At 44.3% G+C, this 25,146-nt stretch overlaps 1 protein-coding gene across 1 annotated transcript in view; it reads right to left on the bottom strand.

Annotated features, from left to right (window-relative positions):
- Window positions 1–2,013: 2,013 nt before the first annotated feature.
- Window positions 2,014–25,146, bottom strand: part of LOC118377406 (sodium/potassium-transporting ATPase subunit beta-3-like) — a 29,363-nt gene continuing 6,230 nt past the window's right edge. The window contains exons 2-7 of the mRNA XM_052463354.1: window positions 24,186–24,314; window positions 17,016–17,114; window positions 16,131–16,324; window positions 8,207–8,257; window positions 5,583–5,669; window positions 2,014–4,344 (exon numbers count right to left, since the gene is read on the bottom strand). Coding sequence (XP_052319314.1) covers window positions 4,177–4,344; window positions 5,583–5,669; window positions 8,207–8,257; window positions 16,131–16,324; window positions 17,016–17,114; window positions 24,186–24,314 — 728 coding nt within the window. The 3' untranslated portion in view covers window positions 2,014–4,176. The remainder of the gene's footprint in view (window positions 4,345–5,582; window positions 5,670–8,206; window positions 8,258–16,130; window positions 16,325–17,015; window positions 17,115–24,185; window positions 24,315–25,146) is intronic.

Genomic DNA, 25,146 nt, shown 5'->3' with positions numbered 1-25,146 from the left:
AGTGAGTGCCTTGTTCAAGATGGATAAACAAAAGGCAAGACCAAGTGGTGCAGAAAAAAACACAGCGTGATCAAGCTCGTGCCAAATTTCCAAAGATCAGCAAAGCTACCAACTTGTCCTTGACTGACGGAACTATTATCGCAGGTGGAAGCTAGTAGGACTACTGACGAGGCAGCTGGCACTAGTAGGTGGAAGCTAGTAGGACTACTGGCGCAGCAGCTGGCACTAGTAGGTGGAAGCTAGTAGGACTACTGACGAGGCAGCTGGCACTAGCAGGTGGAAGCTAGTAGGACTACTGGCGCAGCAGCTGGCACTAGCAGGTGGAAGCTAGTAGGACTACTGACGAGGCAGCTGGCACTAGCAGGTGGAAGCTAGTAGGACTACTGGCGCAGCAGCTGGCACTAGCAGGTGGAAGCTAGTAGGACTACTGACGAGGCAGCTGGCACTAGCAGGTGGAAGCTAGTAGGACTACTGGCGCAGCAGCTGGCACTAGTAGGTGGAAGCTAGTAGGACTACTGGCGCAGCAGCTGGCACTAGTAGGTGGAAGCTAGTAGGACTACTGGCGCAGCAGCTGGCACTAGTAGGTGGAAGCTAGTAGGACTACTGACGAGGCAGCTGGCACTAGCAGGTGGAAGCTAGTAGGACTACTGGCGCAGCAGCTGGCACTAGCAGGTGGAAGCTAGTAGGACTACTGACGAGGCAGCTGGCACTAGCAGGTGGAAGCTAGTAGGACTACTGGTGCAGCAGCTGGCACTAGTAGGTGGAAGCTAGTAGGACTACTGGCGCAGCAGCTGGCACTAGCAGGTGGAAGCTAGTAGGACTACTGACGAGGCAGCTGGCACTAGCAGGTGGAAGCTAGTAGGACTACTGGTGCAGCAGCTGGCACTAGCAGGTGGAAGCTAGTAGGACTACTGGTGCAGCAGCTGGCACTAGCAGGTGGAAGCTAGTAGGACTACTGGCGCAGCAGCTGGCACTAGCAGCCTTTGTGTCCGACAGAGACCTTATTGCCCGGCAATGACAGTGGCCTTGCTCTTCCTCTTCTTCCTCCCCTCCAGAATAGTGACAGTTCCTCCAGTGAGAGTGATAAGCTGGTGCAGTGTTGCCAACTCCTCAGTAAGGAAAGTAGCTATTGGCTGTCCTAAAAGTCGCTAGAAGTCACTAAATGATGTCATCACCTAATTTGCACAATCAAGCTCCTTTAATTAAAGATGATGCCTATTATCTACTACTCATGAAAATGGGTGCTTAAACACAATTATTGCTTGAGTGCAACCCATTAGGTTACCACTATGATAAATATCACTACTGGATAGCACCATTCCAAAGGTAGGCCGTCATTGTAAATAAAAATGTGTTCTTAACTGATAAAATATAAAGGTTCAATTAAAAAATATATATTTTAATAAAATACTCCAGTCTCCTGTTCACCTCATTGAACACCTGATGTACTTATTAACAAAAGGCACATCTCAATAGGTATCCCAGGTATCCTCCTCTTTTGTTTTCTATTGTTCCTCAAGCAATGAGAAGGCTGATGACATCACATCTGACAACTCCTTGAAGTTTGCAGTTGTTTCTGAAAAACAACAGTTTTGCTAAAAATGTATCGTTTTTTTTTTACCCTATTGTATTTGTGTTTATTACGGATCCCCATTAGCTGCTGCCTTTCAGTGTACGTATGTACTTTACCGTATTGTATTTGTGTTTATTACGGATCCCCATTAGCTGCTGCCTTTCAGTGTACGTATGTACTTTACCGTATTGTTACTTGGGATATCGCTTTTCAACAGGAAAAGTGAATGAATTGCTGGAAGACGTCTTTAAAGCAAGCCAGGAATGACCCTTCATTCAACGGATCTCTGCCTTAATGCTGCTGCCCTCTTGTGGCAAAGGTAGAATACCACAAGCTACTTGTGCTCATTATGCCATTATGTCAGTTTGGGTTCCGTGTAACCTTGACAATCATTACATAACGACACATAAGAGGTAAGACACAAGACATAAAACCACAGGTTCAATTTTTTTCTTCTCCTCCAAAATCACCTTTTAATCCACAATTGTTCCGGCATCATGCAGATGATAACAAGTTGTTCCTTCACGATTCCATTTTAGACATAGCTTTGAATATGATCATGTCCTGTAAATCTTTGTTTATATAGTTTCTTCTTTACAGTGCTCAGACATTGTGTTCTGTGACAGAAAAAAATACTGTGTGAATCCATTAAATATATACATTGAGAAAGACAGAGGGAGGGGTAGACTGAGAGAAAGAGACAAACAGACCCGCTTTCCACCCAAAGATAGGCATATATAGTACATAGATACAATGAATTGCATTTACACAGCGCTTCCTCGCAGGTCTCCAATCGCTTTTGTGTGTGTGTGTGTGTGTGTGTGTGTGTGTGTGTGTGTGTGTGTGTGTGTGTGTGTGTGCGTGTGCGTGTGCGTGTGCGTGTGTGTGTGTGTGTGTGTGTGTGTGTGTGTGTGTGTGTGTGTGTGTGTGTGTATGCACGCAAGGGAGGGAGGATAACTCACCTCATCCACATTGGCTGTTACAGTGGTGAGGTCAGGGGTAGAATAAACAGACACACAGACATGCAGCCGGACAGACAGACGGCACACCACTGGGTTGTGGTCAGACCACACCACACACACACACCTATCTACAGTTCCCTATTATAATATTATAATATCAAATTGTGGTCCCAAGACGAAAAGGATTCTAAATGACATGTATTTGTAGAGGGCATCTGGGTTCGACAGTGTTTCATTGGGGTTGACTCTATCTATGTGATGTGATGTTGAGGAATAATGATTTGTTATGTTTTCAGATGAGAGGGTCTACTTAAAACATGGTTGTATTGACAGTGGATGACTGATGGTGAAATACTGACAGTTGATCCAACCCTTGGCACTAAGCCCTGATCTAGGTTCAGTTTACCACATCTAAGCTCCAATCTAGACCATCTGAATAGAAAATAAGATCTGAACCTAGATCAACACTAGAGCACTGGGTCAGACAACAAAAGCCGACTAATAGAAGGGTCTGATGGCCGTTAGGTTGGTGAGTCATGAAAAGACTCTTGCTAGAATGACATAACGAAAGAGAAGACAAAAGATATGCGCCATTTTAAACAGGGGTGGACTACTCCAGTCCTCGGGGGCCTGATAGGTGTTACACTTTCCCCCCATCCCTAGAAAACGCCACTAATTTAAACTCATTTCATTTTTAACTGAAGATCATGATTAGTTGATTATTGGAGTCAGAGGTGTTAGTTGGGTCTAGGGGCAAAAGTGTGACCACCAATCAGGCCCCCGAGGATTGGAGTTGCCCAGGCCTGTACTAGAGTAAACATAGAAGTAAACAAGGGAACTAGATGTTCCATTAAATTTGGCACGATTAACGCTTTTTCCAGGAGATAAGTTGAAAATTGATGACATCACTACCCTATCCTTTTGATCCAATCGCACACCGATCTCTCACCCCCTACCATCACAGATGTATGATCTTAATTTGAGCCAGTTTGCTAAAGCAGGGAGATAATCCTGCAGCAACAGGAAATGTGATTTATTATGTGGATTATAATGAATGGAATTTTTGTATGGCTGGATATGTTTTTCGTTAGGGCAAATCAAATCGGAAATTTCAAAGTGGAAATGACAAACTTTAGAAACCTTTGTTAATATTTCCTGCTAAATTCTCAGCAACGAAAGACTGATCAAATTAAGATCCTACATTTGTAGGCACTAGTCTAGGCCCTTTTTGGGTGTGATGCACTGTAGATCTGAAAGGAATGGATTGGCATCAGCTATGATATGATAATTGCTTCATCTAGCACTCTTGCTATGCTTGCACATATCCAACCCTATCAGAAATACAAGATGGAGTCAACAAGAGCCCAAGAGAAGGGTATTCAAATCTGGGATTCAGGGTTCACAGAACTGCTGGTTATAATCCTTCCCCATCCTGCCTAGTTAGAGACTGACCTGTAACAACAGGTGAGTAGATTATCTGGCCAATCAATGAACTACCAGATTTGAATGTCCCTCGCCTAGTATCTGGAGTGAGGGTGGAGGGATTGGTTTGGAATTAGGCCCATCTTAATCTACCAGGAATCTTCTGGGAGGAGTAAGAACCACATTTCTCCACACTAGCCTCCTCCTCACTACTCCCTACTACTCTTTGACTGTGATTCGGAAGGTGACACGGCCCAGGAACTTGTCTCGGTCGTCGTTGTTGCGCAGGTCGGATCCCTCAATCCGGCATTCAATGGTCAGCTCCGTGTTGTAGTCCTCCTTGTTCAGCAACAGCTTAACAGCAACCACCGGCTGCACATACCTCTCCTGTAGACAGAGAGTAAAGGGTGAGAAGAAGAGAGGTGGGAGGGAGAAGAAAGCGAGAGAGAAAGGAGAAGGGAGAGAGAGAAAAATAGGGAGTGGAATAGGGTAGGAAAGAAAAGAAGTACAAAGGAGTGGAAGCAAAAAAAGACATGCAACATGGACTGTTGAATATCTCACCAACATGGACGGTTGAATATCTCACCAACATGGACGGTTGAATATCTCACCAACATGGACGGTTGAATATCTCATCAACATGGACGGTTGAATATCTCACCAACATGGACGGTTGAATATCTCACCAACATGGACGGTTGAATATCTCATCAACATGGACGGTTGAATATCTCACCAACATGGACGGTTGAATATCTCACCAACATGGACGGTTGAATATCTCACCAACATGGACGGTTGAATATCTCACCAACATGGATGGTTGAATATCTCACCAACATGGACGGTTGAATATCTCACCAACATGGACGGTTGAATATCTCACCAACATGGACGGTTGAATATCTCACCAACATGGACGGTTGAATATCTCATCAACATGGACGGTTGAATATCTCACCAACATGGACTGTTGAATATCTCATCAACATGGACGGTTGAATATCTCACCAACATGGACGGTTGAATATCTCACCAACATGGACTGTTGAATATCTCACCAACATGGACTGTTGAATATCTCACCAACATGGACGGTTGAATATCTCACCAACATGGACGGTTGAATATCTCACCAACATGGATGGTTGAATATCTCATCAACATGGACGGTTGAATATCTCACCAACATGGACGGTTGAATATCTCATCAACATGGACTGTTGAATATCTCATCAACATGGACGGTTGAATATCTCATCAACATGGACGGTTGAATATCTCACCAACATGGACTGTTGAATATCTCATCAACATGGACGGTTGAATATCTCATCAACATGGACGGTTGAATATCTCACCAACATGGACTGTTGAATATCTCACCAACATGGACGGTTGAATATCTCATCAACATGGACTGTTGAATATCTCATCAACATGGACTGTTGAATATCTCATCAACATGGACTGTTGAATATCTCATCAACATGGACGGTTGAATATCTCATCAACATGGACGGTTGAATATCTCACACGTCCATCCAACAGTATTCCAAATTCTTGCATCATTGTACAATAATGTTTTCCCATCAAGCAAATATTGACCTTTGACCCAAACTTACATGAAGTTTGTTGCCGTAGTAAGGGAAATACATTTTATCGAAGCGTCCCTCACTTGGGAAGTACTGCATCTGTATGGGGTTGTCCCTCTGAAGGGGAAAAGGAGGAAGAGGAAGTATAATGGTCAAAAGCAAGAATATGTCTATCCTATCCAAACAGACCGTTAGGCTAAGGACTTCATCTGAAAGGGTTGGACAGCTATCAGAGGAGGCTGGTGGGAGGAGCTTTAGGAAGACGGCCTCCTCTTACATAGTAGGTATTATGGTAATAGCTCCACTGGTGGGAGGAGCTTTAGGAAGACGGCCTCCTCTTACATAGTAGGTATTATGGTAATAGCTCCACGGGTGGGAGGAGATTTAGGAAGACGGCCTCCTCTGATAGGTATACATAGTAGGTATTATGGTAATAGCTACAAGCTACACTTTGCCCTCTACTATGTGGAAAATTTTGCCATATTGCTCGCACCTATCCAATCTTTTCAGATCTTCACAAGTCCATATGAGTATGTAAGAATAATACATTATTTAAGAATTGGAAATATTCCTTGTGCTGCATACACTGTACTGTAACGCCATTAGCTGTTACATTAAGCAACAGCTTCTCTTTCTGGGGTCTGTGAGAGATCACACTCAATGGCCAGGTCTTATAATATTAACACTGGAACATTCTAAAAGGTTTGATTATAACACTGGAACATTCTAAAAGGTTTGATTATAACACTGGAACATTCTAAAAGGTTTGATTATAACACTGGAACATTCTAAAATGTTTGATTATAACACTGAACATTCTAAAAGGTTTTATTATAACACTGGAACATTCTAAAAGGTTTGATTATAACACTGAACATTCTAAAATGTTTGATTATAACACTGAACATTCTAAAAGGTTTGATTATAACACTGGAACATTCTAAAAGGTTTGATTATAACACTGGAACGTTCTATACAGTTTGATTATAGCTATTGATTATAGCTATATACAGTAGAGAGGCTATATACAGTAGAGGGGCTATATCCAGTAGAGAGGCTATATACAGTAGAGAGGCTATAACAGTAGAGAGGCTATATACAGTAGAGGCTATATACAGTAGAGAGGCTATATACAGTAGAGAGACAATATACAGTAGAGAGGCTATATACAGTAGAGGGGCTATATACAGTAGAGAGGATATAACAGTAGAGAGGCTATATACAGTAGAGAGGCTATATACAGTAGAGAGGCTATATACAGTAGAGAGGCTACATACAGTAGAGAGGCTATATACAGTAAAGAGGCTATATACAGTAGTGAGGCTATATACAGTAGTGAGGTTATAACAGTAGTGAGGTTATAACAGTAGAGGGGCTATATACAGTAGAGAGGCTATATACAGTAGAGGGGCTATATACAGTAGAGGGGCTATATACAGTAGAGAGGCTATATACAGTAGAGAGGCTATATACAGTTGAGGGGCTATATACAGTAGAGAGGCTATATACAGTAGAGGGGCTATATACAGTAGAGAGGCTATATACAGTAGAGGGGCTATATACAACAGAGAGGCTATATACAGTAGCGAGGCTATATACAGTAGAGAGGCTATATACAGTAGAGAGGCTATATACAGTAGCGAGGCTATATACAGTAGTGAGGTTATAACAGTAGTGAGGTTATAACAGTAGTGAGGTTATAACAGTAGCGAGGCTATATACAGTAGAGGGGCTATATACAGTAGAGAGGCTATATACAGTAGAGAGAGAGCCTATATACAGTAGCGAGGCTATATACAGTAGTGAGGTTATAACAGTAGTGAGGTTATAACAGTAGCGAGGCTATATACAGTAGAGAGGCTGTTTACTCCATGTGTAACTCTGTGTTGTCTGTTCACACTGCTATGCTTTATCTTGGCCAGGTCGCAGTTGCAAATGAGAACTTGTTCTCAACTATCCTACCTGGTTAAATAAAGGTGAAATAAAAATAAAAAATAAATATACAGTAGAGAGGCTATATACAGTAGTGAGGCTACATACAGACACCGGTTAGTCAGGCTAATTGAGGTAGTATGTACATGTAGATATGGTTAAAGTGACTATTGCATATATGATGAACAGAGAGAAGCAGTAGCGTAAAAGAGGGGCCGGTGGGCGGAGGGACACAATGCAGATAGACCGGTTAGCCAATGTGCGGGGGCACTAGTTGGTCGGGCCAATGGAAGTAGTATGTACATGAATGTATAGTTCTAGTGACTATGCATATATGGTAGAGTAGCAGCAGCGTAAAAGTGGGGTTGGAGGGGGGTACAATGCAAATAATCAGTGTAGCTGTTGAAAGGTTCGATAAGGTTCCTATTATAACACCAGTATACTGCGTCACACAGGACCACAATATGGAAAAGAGACTGGGATTACAAAACAACCCTGTAAATCCTTTCCACGTTGTAATAGCTTGGAAAATAAAATGAGACATGTACACATCGCTAAGCTTACCATAAAGCTTCGACTGAAAGCAGAAAAACAAACATCCAACCAAATCAGGAAAAAGGTACACACAAATATCGACATAAACAATCAATAATGTAAAATGCTATAAATGTAACCAGATTGTTCTTCAAAAACACACATACTGAAATCCTGATGACATTTACCTTTGCCGTGCAGTTGACATAGGGATCTCCACGCGGCTTCAGCCCAATGATCTGTGAATGGAAAAGGAATTAACCAATCAACCAATCAGAGAGTCGAAATAAGACAATAGGCACATTAAAACCATTATTATGTGGTCTACTCTGAGTAATCCAATGATATATAAACACAGACAATGATAAGACTGTAAAACACACTAATAGACAACAAAGAGAAGCAAAAAAAATAACTAGATTGAGGAGAAGGAAAGAAATCCACTATGGGCTAATGTCACCTACTGATTCATGTCACCTATTGATTCATGCCACCTACTGATTCATGTCACCTACTGATTCATGTCACCTACTGATTCATGTCACCTATTGATTCATGCCACCTACTGATTCATGTCACCTACTGATTCATGTCACCTACTGATTCATGCCACCTACTGATTCATGTCACCTACTGATACATGTCACCTACTGATTCATGTCACCTACTGATTCATGTCACCTACTGATTCATGTCACCTACTGATTCATGTCACCTACTGATTCATGTCACCTACTGATTCATGTCACCTACTGATTCATGTCACCTACTGATTCATGTCACCTATTGATTCATGTCACCTACTGATTCATGTCACCTACTGATTCATGTCACCTACTGATTCATGTCACCTATTGATTCATGTCACCTATTGATTCATGTCACCTACTGATTCATGTCACCTACTGATATGTACAATAGCTCGAGGCTCTTGTGAATGTGTCCACTGAAAAATGTATTTGAATTGGGACTGGTGGACTACATAGCACTGCCTTGAATTGTTTTATTATTATTATTTTATTTCACCTTTATTTAACCAGGTAGGCTAGTTGAGAACAAGTTCCCTTTATTTAACCAGGTAGGCTAGTTGAGAACAAGTTCCCTTTATTTAACCAGGTAGGCTAGTTGAGAACAAGTTCCCTTTATTTAACCAGGTAGGCTAGTTGAGAACGAGTTCCCTTTAGTTAACCAGGTAGGCTAGTTGAGAACAAGTTCCCTTTATTTAACCAGGTAGGCTAGTTGAGAACAAGTTCCCTTTATTTAACCAGGTAGGCTAGTTGAGAACAAGTTCCCTTTATTTAACCAGGTAGGCTAGTTGAGAACGAGTTCCCTTTATTTAACCAGGTAGGCTAGTTGAGAACGAGTTCCCTTTATTTAACCAGGTAGGCTAGTTGAGAACAAGTTCCCTTTATTTAACCAGGTAGGCTAGTTGAGAACAAGTTCCCTTTATTTAACCAGGTAGGCTAGTTGAGAACGAGTTCCCTTTATTTAACCAGGTAGGCTAGTTGAGAACAAGTTCCCTTTATTTAACCAGGTAGGCTAGTTGAGAACAAGTTCCCTTTATTTAACCAGGTAGGCTAGTTGAGAACGAGTTCCCTTTATTTAACCAGGTAGGCTAGTTGAGAACGAGTTCCCTTTATTTAACCAGGTAGGCTAGTTGAGAACAAGTTCCCTTTATTTAACCAGGTAGGCTAGTTGAGAACAAGTTCCCTTTATTTAACCAGGTAGGCTAGTTGAGAACGAGTTCCCTTTATTTAACCAGGTAGGCTAGTTGAGAACAAGTTCCCTTTATTTAACCAGGTAGGCTAGTTGAGAACAAGTTCCCTTTATTTAACCAGGTAGGCTAGTTGAGAACGAGTTCCCTTTATTTATTTATGTTTCCGGTTCCGGTTGGAGCGAGCGGTCGCATTCGCACTTCGCTCTGCAGGTTGTATAACTTTTTCATTACATTTCATTATAGTACAACGGTTGATTTGCCTAATCTTAGCAATTCTTCTTAGCTAGCTACATAGCCGTCCTTGTATCAGAGATAATTGCATAATTATCGTATTTCGTCGCCCTAACGTAGCCTTCACTGCTATTCGCCCAGGAGCTAGCTAACGCTAGCTAACGCACACAGATTAGCATCACTGTAGTGCTATTCACTCAACTGTACGACTTGATTAGTTTACTGTTAGCTAGCTACATAATCTTAGCCATTCTTCTTAGCTAGCTACATAGCCGTCCTTGTATCAGAGATAATTGCATAATTATCGTATTTCGTATTTCGTCGCCCTAACGTAGCCTTCACTGCTATTCGCCCAGGAGCTAGCAACGCTAGCTAACGCACACAGATTAGCATCACTGTAGTGCTATTCACTCAACTGTACGACTTGATTAGTTCAGTGTTAGCTAGCTACATAGCTGTCTTTGTTTCCAAGATAATTGTGTAGTTTAGTGTGTGTAGCCTTGGAGTGATTATCTTAATTCACTGAGGTTCGCTAGCCAGCTATTGTCGTTCTTTTAACTCAACGTAACGTAAACAACACTGCTAGCTAGCCAGCTAGCCCCGAATAGCAACACTGTAGAAATTATTACACTCAACGGAACGACTTGATTAGTGTAGTGTCAACAACGCAGCTACTGCCAGCTAGCCTACTTTAGCAGTACTGTATCATTTTAATCATTTTAGTCAATAAGATTCTTGCTACGTAAGCCTAACTTTCTGAACATTCGAGACGTGTAGTCCGCTTGTCATTCCAATTTCCTTGCATTAGTGTAGCCTTTTCTGTAGCCTGTCAACTATGTGTCTGTCTATCCCTGTTCTCTCCTCTCTGCACAGACCATACAAACGCTCCACACCGCGTGGCCGCGACCACCCTAACCTGGTGGTCCCAGCGCGTTCGACCCACGTGGAGTTCCAGGTCTCCGGTAGCCTCTGGAACTGCCAATCTGCGGCCAACAAGGCAGAGTTCATCTCAGCCTATGCCTCCCTCCAGTCCCTTGACTTCTTGGCACTGACGGAAACATGGATCACCACAGATAACACTGCTACTCCTACTGCTCTCTCCTCGTCCGCCCACGTGTTCTCGCACACCCCGAGAGCTTCTGGTCAGCGGGGTGGTGGCACCGGGATCCTCATCTCTCCCAAGTGGTCTTTCTCTCTTTCTCCCCTTACCCATCTGTCTATTGCCTCCTTTGAATTCCATGCTGTCACAGTTACCAGCCCTTTCAAGCTTAACATCCTTATCATTTATCGCCCTCCAGGTTCCCTTGGAGAGTTCATCAATGAGCTTGATGCCTTGATAAGCTCCTTTCCTGAGGACGGCTCACCTCTCACAGTTCTGGGCGACTTTAACCTCCCCACGTCTACCTTTGACTCATTCCTCTCTGCCTCCTTCTTTCCACTCCTCTCCTCTTTTGACCTCACCCTCTCACCTTCCCCCTACTCACAAGGCAGGCAATACGCTTGACCTCATCTTTACTAGATGCTGTTCTTCCACTAACCTCATTGCAACTCCCCTCCAAGTCTCCGACCACTACCTTGTATCCTTTTCCCTCTCGCTCTCATCCAACACTTCCCACACTGCCCCTACTCGGATGGTATCGCGCCGTCCCAACCTTCGCTCTCTCTCCCCGCTACTCTCTCCTCTTCCATCCTATCTTCTCTTCCCTCTGCTCAAACTTTCTCCAACCTATCTCCTGATTCTGCCTCCTCAACCCTCCTCTCCTCCCTTACTGCATCCTTTGACTCCCTATGTCCCCTATCCTCCAGGCCGGCTCGGTCCTCCCCTCCCGCTCCGTGGCTCGACGACTCATTGCGAGCTCACAGAACAGGGCTCCGGGCAGCCGAGCGGAAATGGAGGAAAACTCGCCTCCCTGCGGACCTGGCATCCTTTCACTCCCTCCTCTCTACATTTTCCTCCTCTGTCTCTGCTGCTAAAGCCACTTTCTACCATTCTAAGTTCCAAGCATCTGCCTCTAACCCTAGGAAGCTCTTTGCCACCTTCTCCTCCCTCCTGAATCCTCCCCCCTCCCTCCTCCCCTCTCTGCAGATGACTTCGTCAACCATTTTGAAAAGAAGGTCGATGACATCCGATCCTCGTTTGCTAAGTCAAACGACACCGCTGGTTCTGCTCACACTGCCCTACCCTATGCTCTGACCTCTTTCTCCCCTCTCTCTCCAGATGAAATCTCGCGTCTTGTGACGGCCGGCCGCCCAACAACCTGCCCGCTTGACCCTATCCCCTCCTCTCTTCTCCAGACCATTTCCGGAGACCTTCTCCCTTACCTCACCTCGCTCATCAACTCATCCCTGACCGCTGGCTACGTCCCTCCCGTCTTCAAGAGAGCGAGAGTTGCACCCCTTCTGAAAAAACCTACACTCGATCCCTCCGATGTCAACAACTACAGACCAGTATCCCTTCTCTCTTTTCTCTCCAAAACTCTTGAGCGTGCCGTCCTTGGCCAGCTCTACCGCTATCTCTCTCAGAATGACCTTCTTGATCCAAACCAGTCAGGTTTCAAGACTAGTCATTCAACTGAGACTGCTCTTCTCTGTATCACGGAGGCGCTCCGCACTGCTAAAGCTAACTCTCTCTCCTCTGCTCTCATCCTTCTAGACCTATCGGCTGCCTTCGATACTGTGAACCATCAGATCCTCCTCTCCACCCTCTCCGAGTTGGGCATCTCCGGCGCGGCCCACGCTTGGATTGCGTCCTACCTGACAGGTCGCTCCTACCAGGTGGCGTGGCGAGAATCTGTCTCCTCACCACGCGCTCTCACCACTGGTGTCCCCCAGGGCTCTGTTCTAGGCCCTCTCTTATTCTCGCTATACACCAAGTCACTTGGCTCTGTCATAACCTCACATGGTCTCTCCTATCATTGCTATGCAGACGACACACAATTAATCTTCTCCTTTCCCCCTTCTGATGACCAGGTGGCGAATCGCATCTCTGCATGTCTGGCAGACATATCAGTGTGGATGACGGATCACCACCTCAAGCTGAACCTCAGCAAGACGGAGCTCCTCTTCCTCCCGGGAAGGACTGCCCGTTCCATGATCTCGCCATCACGGTTGACAACTCCATTGTGTCCTCCTCCCAGAGCGCTAAGAACCTTGGCGTGATCCTGGACAACACCCTGACGTTCTCAACTAACATCAAGGCGGTGTCCCGTTCCTGTAGGTTCATGCTCTACAACATCCGCAGAGTACGACCCTGCCTCACACAGGAAGCGGCGCAGGTCCTAATCCAGGCACTTGTCATCTCCCGTCTTGATTACTGCAACTCGCTGTTGGCTGGGCTCCCTGCCTGTGCCATTAAACCCCTACAACTCATCCAGAACGCCGCAGCCCGTCTGGTGTTCAACCTTCCCAAGTTCTCTCACGTCACCCCGCTCCTCCGCTCTCTCCACTGGCTTCCAGTTGAAGCTCGCATCCGCTACAAGACCATGGTGCTCGCCACGGAGCTGTGAGGGGAACGGCACCTCAGTACCTCCAGGCTCTGATCAGGCCCTACACCCAAACAAGGGCACTGCGTTCATCCACCTCTGGCCTGCTCGCCTCCCTACCACTGAGGAAGTACAGTTCCCGCTCAGCCCAGTCAAAACTGTTCGCTGCTCTGGCCCCCAATGGTGGAACAAACTCCTCACGACGCCAGGACAGCGGAGTCAATCACCACCTTCCGGAGACACCTGAAACCCCACCTCTTCAAGGAATACCTAGGATAGGGTAAGTAAGGGTAGGTAATCCTTCTCCCCCCCAACAAGATTTAGATGCAAGTGGCTGTTCCACTGGTTGTCATAAGGTGTATGCACCAATTTGTAAGTCGCTCTGGATAAGAGCGTCTGCTAAATGACTTAAATGTAATGTAAATGTAAATTTAACCAGGTAGGCTAGTTGAGAACGAGTTCCCTTTATTTAACCAGGTAGGCTAGTTGAGAACAAGTTCCCTTTATTTAACCAGGTAGGCTAGTTGAGAACAAGTTCCCTTTATTTAACCAGGTAGGCTAGTTGAGAACAAGTTCCCTTTATTTAACCAGGTAGGCTAGTTGAGAACGAGTTCCCTTTATTTAACCAGGTAGGCTAGTTGAGAACGAGTTCCCTTTATTTAACCAGGTAGGCTAGTTGAGAACAAGTTCCCTTTATTTAACCAGGTAGGCTAGTTGAGAACGAGTTCCCTTTATTTAACCAGGTAGACTAGTTGAGAACAAGTTCCCTTTATTTAACCAGGTAGGCTAGTTGAGAACAAGTTCCCTTTATTTAACCAGGTAGGCTAGTTGAGAACAAGTTCCCTTTATTTAACCAGGTAGGCTAGTTGAGAACAAGTTCCCTTTATTTAACCAGGTAGGCTAGTTGAGAACAAGTTCCCTTTATTTAACCAGGTAGGCTAGTTGAGAACAAGTTCCCTTTATTTAACCAGGTAGGCTAGTTGAGAACAAGTTCCCTTTATTTAACCAGGTAGGCTAGTTGAGAACAAGTTCCCTTTATTTAACCAGGTAGGCTAGTTGAGAACAAGTTCCCTTTATTTAACCAGGTAGACTAGTTGAGAACAAGTTCCCTTTATTTAACCAGGTAGGCTAGTTGAGAACAAGTTCCCTTTATTTAACCAGGTAGGCTAGTTGAGAACAAGTTCCCTTTATTTAACCAGGTAGGCTAGTTGAGAACGAGTTCCCTTTATTTAACCAGGTAGGCTAGTTGAGAACGAGTTCCCTTTATTTAACCAGGTAGGCTAGTTGAGAACGAGTTCCCTTTATTTAACCAGGTAGGCTAGTTGAGAACAAGTTCCCTTTATTTAACCAGGTAGGCTAGTTGAGAACAAGTTCCCTTTATTTAACCAGGTAGACTAGTTGAGAACAAGTTCCCTTTATTTAACCAGGTAGACTAGTTGAGAACAAGTTCCCTTTATTTAACCAGGTAGGCTAGTTGAGAACAAGTTCCCTTTATTTAACCAGGTAGGCTAGTTGAGATCAAGTTCTCATTTACAACTGCGACCTGGCCAAGATAAAGCAAAGCAGTGCGACACAAACAACACAGAGTTGCACATGGAATAAAGAAGCGTACAATCAATAACACAAAAAAGAAAGTCTATATACAGTGTGTGCAAATGGCATGAGGTGAGGGAAATATAAGTCTCCAGCTTAGGCGGCCAAAGGAGGTGTTGGCTTTGGGGATGACCAGTGAGAGATACCTGCTGGAGCGCGTTCTACGGGTGGGTGTTGTTATCGTGACCAGTGAGCTGAGATAAGGTGGAGTTTAATCGAGCATCGATTTACAGATGACCTGGAGCCAGTGGATCTGGCGATGAATATGTAGCGAGGGCCAGCCGACTAGAGCATACAGGTCGCAGTGGTGGGTGGTATAAGGGGCTTTGGTAACAAAATGGATGGCACTGTGATAGACTGCACCAGTTTGCTGAGTAGAGTGTTGGAGGCTATTTTGACATCACTGAAGTCGAGGATCGGTAGGATAGTCAGTTTTACGAGGGTATGTTTGGCGGCGTGAGTGAAGGAGGCTTTGTTGCGAAATTGGAAGCCAATTCTAGATTTAATTTTGGATTGGAGATGTTTAATATGAGTCTGGAAGGAGACTTTACAGTCTAGCCAGACGCCTAGGTATTTGTAGTTGTCCACATATTCTAAGTTAGAACCGTTAATTGGGTCGGCACCAGAGGAGACTGCTGAGGGGAGGACAGCCCATAATAATGGCCCGGAACAGAATGAATGGAATGGCATCAAACCCATGGAAACCATGTGTTTGATGTATTTGGTACCATTCCACTGATTCCACTCCAGCCATTACCACAAGCCCGTCCTCCCCAGTTAAGGTGCCACCAACCTGTGTTCTGCACTTATCCAATGTGCACCTCATTAGGACCCAACTGTATTGACTTCAATTACATGCATCCAAGGAAAGAGTCTTGGCTTCGTCCCAATTCTCTACCATTTTCCCAAAATGTGCACTTGCACACTCCCCATCATGGATTGAACAATGGTAGAAACTCCATCCAGCCAATACTTACACCAATCCAATGCTTTAATCCACGGCAGTGGGTAAGTACACACTTTGGAATGGCAAGATATTTTAGGGTCACAACCATGTATTTATAGACAAGAGGGAAAAGGAGGAGGTACCCTATTCATTTTGAGGAGGACACATGGTCTCCCCTCAGCGTAACCGAAGGTAGAGTCGGACAGGCCGGAGCAGAGGCTCAGAGAGCTCCTCTTGAACTGACAGGCCTTCCTCTGCTCGCCCACCTCTCCCTCTTGCTCAAAGTAGCCCCCCGCCGTGCACGCCTCATTCCTCTCCTGCTCCGTGTCATTGTACTCTGAGAAAAGACAATTAACGACAGATTTCTTTTAATTTCTGTCGACAACCCAGACAGCAGAGTGCTTCATTTGACACATTTTGTTCGTTCATGCACAGATGATTGACAGTCAAACATGTTGATGTTTGTTCCTCGACTGCAGCTAGGTTGTTGAGATGAATAAGACATTGGCTACAAGAGAAACTCACCCCAGGATGATATTTTGTACGTGTAATTGTTAACGTATAATTTCATGCTAGTTTTAACCATCCTCCTATGCTTTGAGACATTGTTTCTCTGTATCTCTTATTCAAAAGAACATTTACAATTGAGACAGAGATAGACAGAGAGAGAGAAAGAGAGAGAGAGAAAGAGAGAAAGAGAGAGAGAGAGAAAGCGAAAGAGAGAAAGAGAGAGAGAGAGATAGAGAAATAGAGAGAGAGAGAGAGAAAGAGAGAAGCAGAGAGAGAGAGAGAGAGAGAGAGAGAGAGAGAGAGAGAGAGAGAGAGAGAGAATGAAGGCGAGTTAGAGAGAGTGTGAGAGAGCGAGAGAGCGACAAAAGTGAGAGAGAGAGAGAGAGAGAGAGAGAGAGAGAGAGAGAGAGAGAGAGAGAGAGAGAGAGAGAGAGAATGAAGGTGAGTTAGAGCGAGAGAGAGAGAGAGAGAAGGGGCACAGATTTCGCAAGGAGACAAGATAAAAGACTAAAACTCACGTTGCAGGTAAGACTCTAAGGTCTGGACATACGTGCTGAACTGGAGAGGTTGTGATCTGTTAAACAGCATGTCCAATTGTTTTGGCCGGATGACCAACCCTAAGGGACAGAGGGTACAGTGTGAGATCACAACTTCCTTCAGGGTCATCAAAACTACATGGTGAAACATAGTTAAATCCACTAACACAGAAATCAGGGTCACCAATGTTGTGTGGTAAACCCATTAACACTTCCTTTGAAATATACCTACATAAGGCCTTCATAACACATTCACATCCCATACATACTACATTCATAACCATACATAACACATTCATAACCCAATACTTCCGGCGCCGACAGAGATGGCCGCCTCGCTTCGCGTTCCTAGGAAACTATGCAGTTTTTTGTTTTTTTACGTGTTATTTCTTACATTAGTACCCCAGGTCATCTTAGGTTTCATTACATACAGTCGAGAAGAACTACTGAATATAAGATCAGCGTCAACTCACCATCAGTACGACCAAGAATATGTTTTCCGCAACGCGGATCCTGTGTTCTGCCTTACAAACAGGACAACGGAATGGATCGCATGCAGCGACCCAAAAAAACGACTCAGAAAAAGAGGGAAACGCCGGTGGTCTTCTGGTCAGACTCCGGAGACGGGCACACCGTGAACCACTCCCTAGCATTCTTCTTGCCAATGTCCAGTCTCTAGACAACAAGGTTGATGAAATCCGAGCAAGGGTAGCATTCCAGAGGGACATCAGAGACTGTAACGTTCTGTGCTTCACGGAAACATGTCTCACTGGAGAGACGCTATCCGAAGCGGTGCAGCCAACGGGTTTCTCCACGCATCACGCCGACAGAAACAAACACCTTTCTGGTAAGAAGAGGGGCGGGGGCGTATGCCTTATGGCTAACGAGACATGGTGTGATGAAAGAAACGTACAGGAACTCAAATCCTTCTGTTCACCTGATTTAGAATTCCTCACAATCAAATGTAGACCGCATTATCTACCAAGAGAATTATCTTCGATTATAATCACAGCCGTATATATCCCCCCCCAAGCAGACACATCGATGGCTCTGAACGAACTTTATTTAACTATTTGCAAACTGGAAACAATTTATCCGGAGGCTGCATTCATTGTAGCTGGGGATTTTAACAAGGCTAATCTGAAAACAAGACTCCCTAAATTTTATCAGCATATCGATTGCGCAACCAGGGGTGGAAAAACCTTGGATCATTGTTACTCTAACTTCCGCGACGCATATAAGGCCCTGCCCCGCCCCCCTTTCGGAAAAGCTGACCACAACTCCATTTTGCTGATCCCTGCCTACAGACAGAAATTAAAACTAGAGGCTCCCACGCTGAGGTCTGTCCAACGCTGGTCCGACCAAGCTGACTCCACACTCCAAGACTGCTTCCATCACGTGGACTGGGATATGTTTCGTATTGCGTCAGATAACAACATTGACGAATACGCTGATTCGGTGTGCGAGTTCATTAGAACGTGCGTTGAAGATGTCGTTCCCATAGCAACGATTAAAACATTCCCTAACCAGAAACCGTGGATTGATGGCAGCATTTGCGTGAAACTGAAAGCGCGAACCACTGCTTTTAATCAGGGCAAGGTGTCTGGTAACATGACCGAATACAAACAGTGCAGCTATTCCCTCCGCAAGGCTATCAAACAAGCTAAGTGTCAGTACAGAGACAAAGTAGAATCTCAATTCAACGGCTCAGACACAAGAGGCATGTGGCAGGGTCTACAGTCAATCACGGACTACAGGAAGAAATCCAGCCCAGTCACGGACCAGGATGTCTTGCTCCCAGGCAGACTAAATAACTTTTTTGCCCGCTTTGAAGACAATACAGTGCCACTGACACGGCCTGCAATGAAAACATGCGGTCTCTCCTTCACTGCAGCCGAGGTGAGTAAGACATTTAAACGTGTTAACCCTCGCAAGGCTACAGGCCCAGACGGCATCCCCAGCCGCGCCCTCATATTCAATCAATTCCTATACCAGTCTGCTGTTCCCACATGCTTCAAGAGGGCCACCATTGTTCCTGTTCCCAAGAAAGCTAAGGTAACTGAGCTAAACGACTACCGCCCCGTAGCACTCACTTCTGTCATCATGAAGTGCTTTGAGAGACTAGTCAAGGACCATATCACCTCCACCCTACCTGACACCCTAGACCCACTCCAATTTGCTTACCGCCCAAATAGGTCCACAGATGATGCAATCTCAACCACACTGCACACTGCCCTAACCCATCTGGACAAGAGGAATACCTATGTGAGAATGCTGTTCATCGACTACAGCTCGGCATTCAACACCATAGTACCCTCCAAGCTCGTCATCAAGCTCGAGACCCTGGGTCTCGACCCCGCCCTGTGCAACTGGGTACTGGACTTCCTGACGGGCCGCCCCCAGGTAGTGAGGGTAGGTAACAACATCTCCTCCCCTCTGATCCTCAACACTGGGGCCCCACAAGGGTGCGTTCTGAGCCCTCTCCTGTACTCCCTGTTCACCCACGACTGCGTGGCCACGCACGCCTCCAACTCAATCATCAAGTTTGCGGACGCCACAACAGTGGTAGGCTTGATTACCAACAACGACGAGACGGCCTACAGGGAGGAGGCTCTACAGGGAGGAGGCTCCCCTCTCTCTCCCCTCTTTCTCCAGATGAAATCTCGCGTCTTGTGACGGCCGGCCGCCCAACAACCTGCCCGCTCGACCCTATCCCCTCCTCTCTTCTCCAGACCATTTCCGGAGACCTTCTCCCTTACCTCACCTCGCTCATCAACTCATCCCTGACCGCTGGCTACGTCCCTTCCGTCTTCAAGAGAGCGAGAGTTGCACCCCTTCTGAAAAAACCTACACTCGATCCCTCTGATGTCAACAACTACAGACCAGTATCCCTTCTTTCTTTTCTCTCCAAAACTCTTGAACGTGCCGTCCTTGGCCAGCTCTCCCGCTATCTCTCTCAGAATGACCTTCTTGATCCAAATCAGTCAGGTTTCAAGACTAGTCATTCAACTGAGACTGCTCTTCTCTGTATCACGGAGGCGCTCCGCACTGCTAAAGCTAACTCTCTCTCCTCTGCTCTCATCCTTCTAGACCTATCGGCTGCCTTCGATACTGTGAACCATCAGATCCTCCTCTCCACCCTCTCCGAGTTGGGCATCTCCGGCGCGGCCCATGCTTGGATTGCGTCCTACCTGACAGGTCGCTCCTACCAGGTGGCGTGGCGAGAATCTGTCTCCTCACCACGCGCTCTCACCACTGGTGTCCCCCAGGGCTCTGTTCTAGGCCCTCTCCTATTCTCGCTATACACCAAGTCACTTGGCTCTGTCATAACCTCACATGGTCTCTCCTATCATTGCTATGCAGACGACACACAATTAATCTTCTCCTTTCCCCTTCTGATGACCAGGTGGCGAATCGCATCTCTGCATGTCTGGCAGACATATCAGTGTGGATGACGGATCACCACCTCAAGCTGAACCTCGGCAAGACGGAGCTGCTCTTCCTCCCGGGGAAGGACTGCCCGTTCCATGATCTCGCCATCACGGTTGACAACTCCATTGTGTCCTCCTCCCAGAGCGCTAAGAACCTTGGCGTGATCCTGGACAACACCCTGTCGTTCTCAACTAACATCAAGGCGGTGGCCCGTTCCTGTAGGTTCATGCTCTACAACATCCGCAGAGTACGACCCTGCCTCACACAGGAAGCGGCGCAGGTCCTAATCCAGGCACTTGTCATCTCCCGTCTGGATTACTGCAACTCGCTGTTGGCTGGGCTCCCTGCCTGTGCCATTAAACCCCTACAACTCATCCAGAACGCCGCAGCCCGTCTGGTGTTCAACCTTCCCAAGTTCTCTCACGTCACCCCGCTCCTCCGCTCTCTCCACTGGCTTCCAGTTGAAGCTCGCATCCGCTACAAGACCATGGTGCTTGCCTACGAAGCTGTGAGGGGAACGGCACCTCAGTACCTCCAGGCTCTGATCAGGCCCTACACCCAAACAAGGGCACTGCGTTCATCCACCTCTGGCCTGCTCGCCTCCCTACCACTGAGGAAGTACAGTTCCCGCTCAGCCCAGTCAAAACTGTTCGCTGCTCTGGCTCCCCAATGGTGGAACACACTCCCTTACGACGCCAGGACAGCGGAGTCAATCACCACCTTCCGGAGACACCTGAAACCCCACCTCTTTAAGGAATACCTAGGGTAGGATAAAGCAATCCTTCTCACCCCCTTAAAAGATTTAGATGCACTATTGTAAAGTGGCTGTTCCACTGGATGTCATAAGGTGAATGCACCAATTTGTAAGTCGCTCTGGATAAGAGCGTCTGCTAAATGACTTAAATGTAAATGTAAATGAGGAGGTGAGGGCCCTCGGAGTGTGGTGTCAGGAAAATAACCTCACACTCAACGTCAACAAAACTAAGGAGATTATTGTGGACTTCAGGAAACAGCAGAGGGAACACCCCCCTATCCACATCGATGGAACAGTAGTGGAGAGGGTAGCAAGTTTTAAGTTCCTCGGCATACACATCACAGACAAACTGAATTGGTCCACTCACACAGACAGCATCGTGAAGAAGGCGCAGCAGCGCCTCTTCAACCTCAGGAGGCTGAAGAAATTTGGCTTGTCACCAAAAGCACTCACAAACTTCTACAGATGCACAATCGAGAGCATCCTGGCGGGCTGGCGGGCACAATGCATCACCGGGGGCAAACTACCTGCCCTCCAGGACACCTACACCACCCGATGTTACAGGAAGCCCATAAAGATCATCAAGGACACCAACCACCCGAGCCACTGCCTGTTCACCCCGCTATCATCCAGAAGGCGAGGTCAGTACAGGTGCATCAAAGCTGGGACCGAGAGACTGAAAAACAGCTTCTATCTCAAGGCCATCAGACTGTTAAACAGCCACCACTAACATTGAGTGGCCGCTGCCAACACACTGACACTGACTCAACTCCAGCCACTTTAATAATGGGAATTGATGGGAATGATGTAAATATATCACTAGCCACTTTAAACAATGCTACCTTATATAATGTTACTTACCCTACATTATTCATCTCATATGCATACGTATATACTGTACTCTATATCATCGACTGCATCCTTATGTAATACATGTATCACTAGCCACTTTAACTATGCCACTTTGTTTACATACCCATCTCATATGTATATACTGTACTCGATACCATCTACTGTATCTTGCCTATGCTGCTCTGTACCATCACTCATTCATATATCCTTATGTACATATTCTTTATCCCCTTACACTGTGTATAAGACAGTAGTTTAGGAATTGTTAGTTAGATTACTTGTTGGTTAATACTGCATTGTCGGAACTAGAAGCACAAGCATTTCGCTACACTCGCATTAACATCTGCTAACCATGTGTATGTGACAAATAAAATTGGATTTGATTTGATTTGATTTACATAAAACATTCATAACCCATACATACCACATTCATAACCCATACAAACACATTCATAACCCATACATACCACATTCATTACCCATACAAACACATTCATAACCCATACATAACACATTCATAACACATTCATTACCCATACATAACACATTCATAACCCATACAAACACATTCATAACCCATACATAACACATTCATAACCATACATAACACATTCATAACCATACATAACACATTCATAACCCATACAAACACATTCATAACCCATACATAACACATTCATAACCATACATAACACATTCATAACCCATACAAACACATTCATAACCCATACATAACACATTTATAACCCATACATAACACATTCATAACCCATACATAACACATTCATAACCCATACATACCACATTCATAACTCATACATAACACATTCATAACCCATACATAACACATTCATAACCCATACATACCACATTCATTACCCATACATACCACATTCATTACCCATACAAACACATTCATAACCCATACATAACACATTCATAACCCATACATACCACATTCATAACCCATACATAACACATTCATAACCCATACATACCACATTCATAACATACATAACACATTCATAACCATACATAACACTTTCATTACCCATACATAACACATTCATAACCATACATACCACAATCATAACCCATACATACCACATTCATAAAACATTCATAATCCATACATACCACATTCATAACCTGTACATAACACATTCATAACCCATACATAACACATTCATAACCATACATAACACATTCATAACACATTCATAACCATACATACCACAATCATAACACATTCATAACCCATACATACCACATTCATAACCATACATAACACTTTCATTACCCATACATAACACATTCATAACCATACATACCACAATCATAACCCATACATACCACATTCATAACACATTCATAATCCATACATACCACATTCATAACCTGTACATAACACTTTCATTACCCATACAAACACATTCATTACCCATACAAACACATTCATAACATACATAACACATTCATAACCCATACATACCACATTCATTACCCATACAAACACATTCATAACCATACATAACACATTCATAACCCATACATACCACATTCATAACCCATACATAACCCGTTCATAACATATTCATAGGTAGCCTTTAAATAAAGTGTATAAAGAGTTTGGCCATTACCATGACAGTTCATACCAGAAATCCCATTATTCAACAGCAGCCGTATAGTATAGTGCCTACTGGGAAATATTGACCAATAGTAGTCCACAGGTTTCTCAGGTTTTAAAAAGTAGACTACCTGTCCCGAACCGACAGAATTTGGGCTCAAAATCAACTAAATTCACCACTTCTTGGATATTAGTTTTCCCTCAGAATGACCCTGTGCTTTAAAAATCAATGGTTGATTGATTTATTGGTTGATTGGTTGGTTGATTTATTGGTTGGTTGATTGATTTATTGGTTGGTTGGTTGGTTGATTGATTGATTGATTGATTGATTGATTGGTTGATTGATTTATTGGTTGGTTGATTGATTGATTGATTGATTGGTTGATTTATTGGTTGGTTGGTTGATTTATATATGTATTGGTTGATTGATTGATTGATTGATTGATTGGTTGATTGAATAAATCATTTAAACTGTGGTGCTACTTACCTGGGTGTGGCACCCGGTCGCGGTACTTTGGCACATAGTCGTCTAGCGTCAGCAGCATGACCCAAATGGTGAGGACGAACATCCCAGCCAGGAACGCATAGAACACCAAGTAGAACAGGAGGATGAGGCCTGGGGGGAGAGAGGGGGGTGAGAGAGAGAGAAGAGATTAGCACGACTCCAGACTGTGTTAGCCCTCAGAGCTAAAATCTAGGTCTACAAAAATCTGATCATACTAGGGTCGTTTGGTGAACTGCCTCTGGCATATTGGCTTATTAATGTGTTTTAGTCATTCATCCTTATTCATGTGTTTTACATCATTCATCCTAATTAATGTGTTTTAGTCATTCATCCTTATTAATGTGTTTTACATCATTCATCCTAATTAATATGTTTTACATCATTCATCCTAATTAATGTGTTTTAGTCATTCATCCTTATTAATGTGTTTTAGTCATTCATCCTTATTCATGTGTTTTACATCATTCATCCTAATTAATGTGTTTTACATCATTCATCCTAATTAACGTGTTTTACATCATTCATCCTAATTAATGTGTTTTACGTCATTCATCCTTATTAATGGGTTTTACATCATTCATCCTTATTAATGTGTTTTACATCATTCATCCTTATTAATGTGTTTTACATCATTCATCCTTATTAATGTGTTTTAGTCATTCATCCTAATTAATGTGTTTTAGTCATTCATCCTTATTAATGTGTTTTAGTCATTCATCCTTATTAATGTGTTTTAGACATTCATCCTTATTAATGTGTTTTAGTCATTCATCCTTATTAATGTGTTTTAGTCATTCATCCTTATTAATGTGTTTTACATCATTCATCCTAATTAATGTGTTTTAGTCATTCATCCTTATTAATGTGTTTTACATCATTCATCCTAATTAATGTGTTTTACATCATTCATCCTTATTAATGTGTTTTAGACATTCATCCTTAT

This window comes from Oncorhynchus keta, chromosome 15 (genome assembly GCF_023373465.1).
Source record: "Oncorhynchus keta strain PuntledgeMale-10-30-2019 chromosome 15, Oket_V2, whole genome shotgun sequence".
NCBI classification, from domain to species: Eukaryota; Metazoa; Chordata; class Actinopteri; order Salmoniformes; family Salmonidae; genus Oncorhynchus; species Oncorhynchus keta.
The sequence above is the reverse complement of the archived record's forward strand: the minus strand, read 5'-3'. Positions and strand labels throughout refer to the sequence as shown.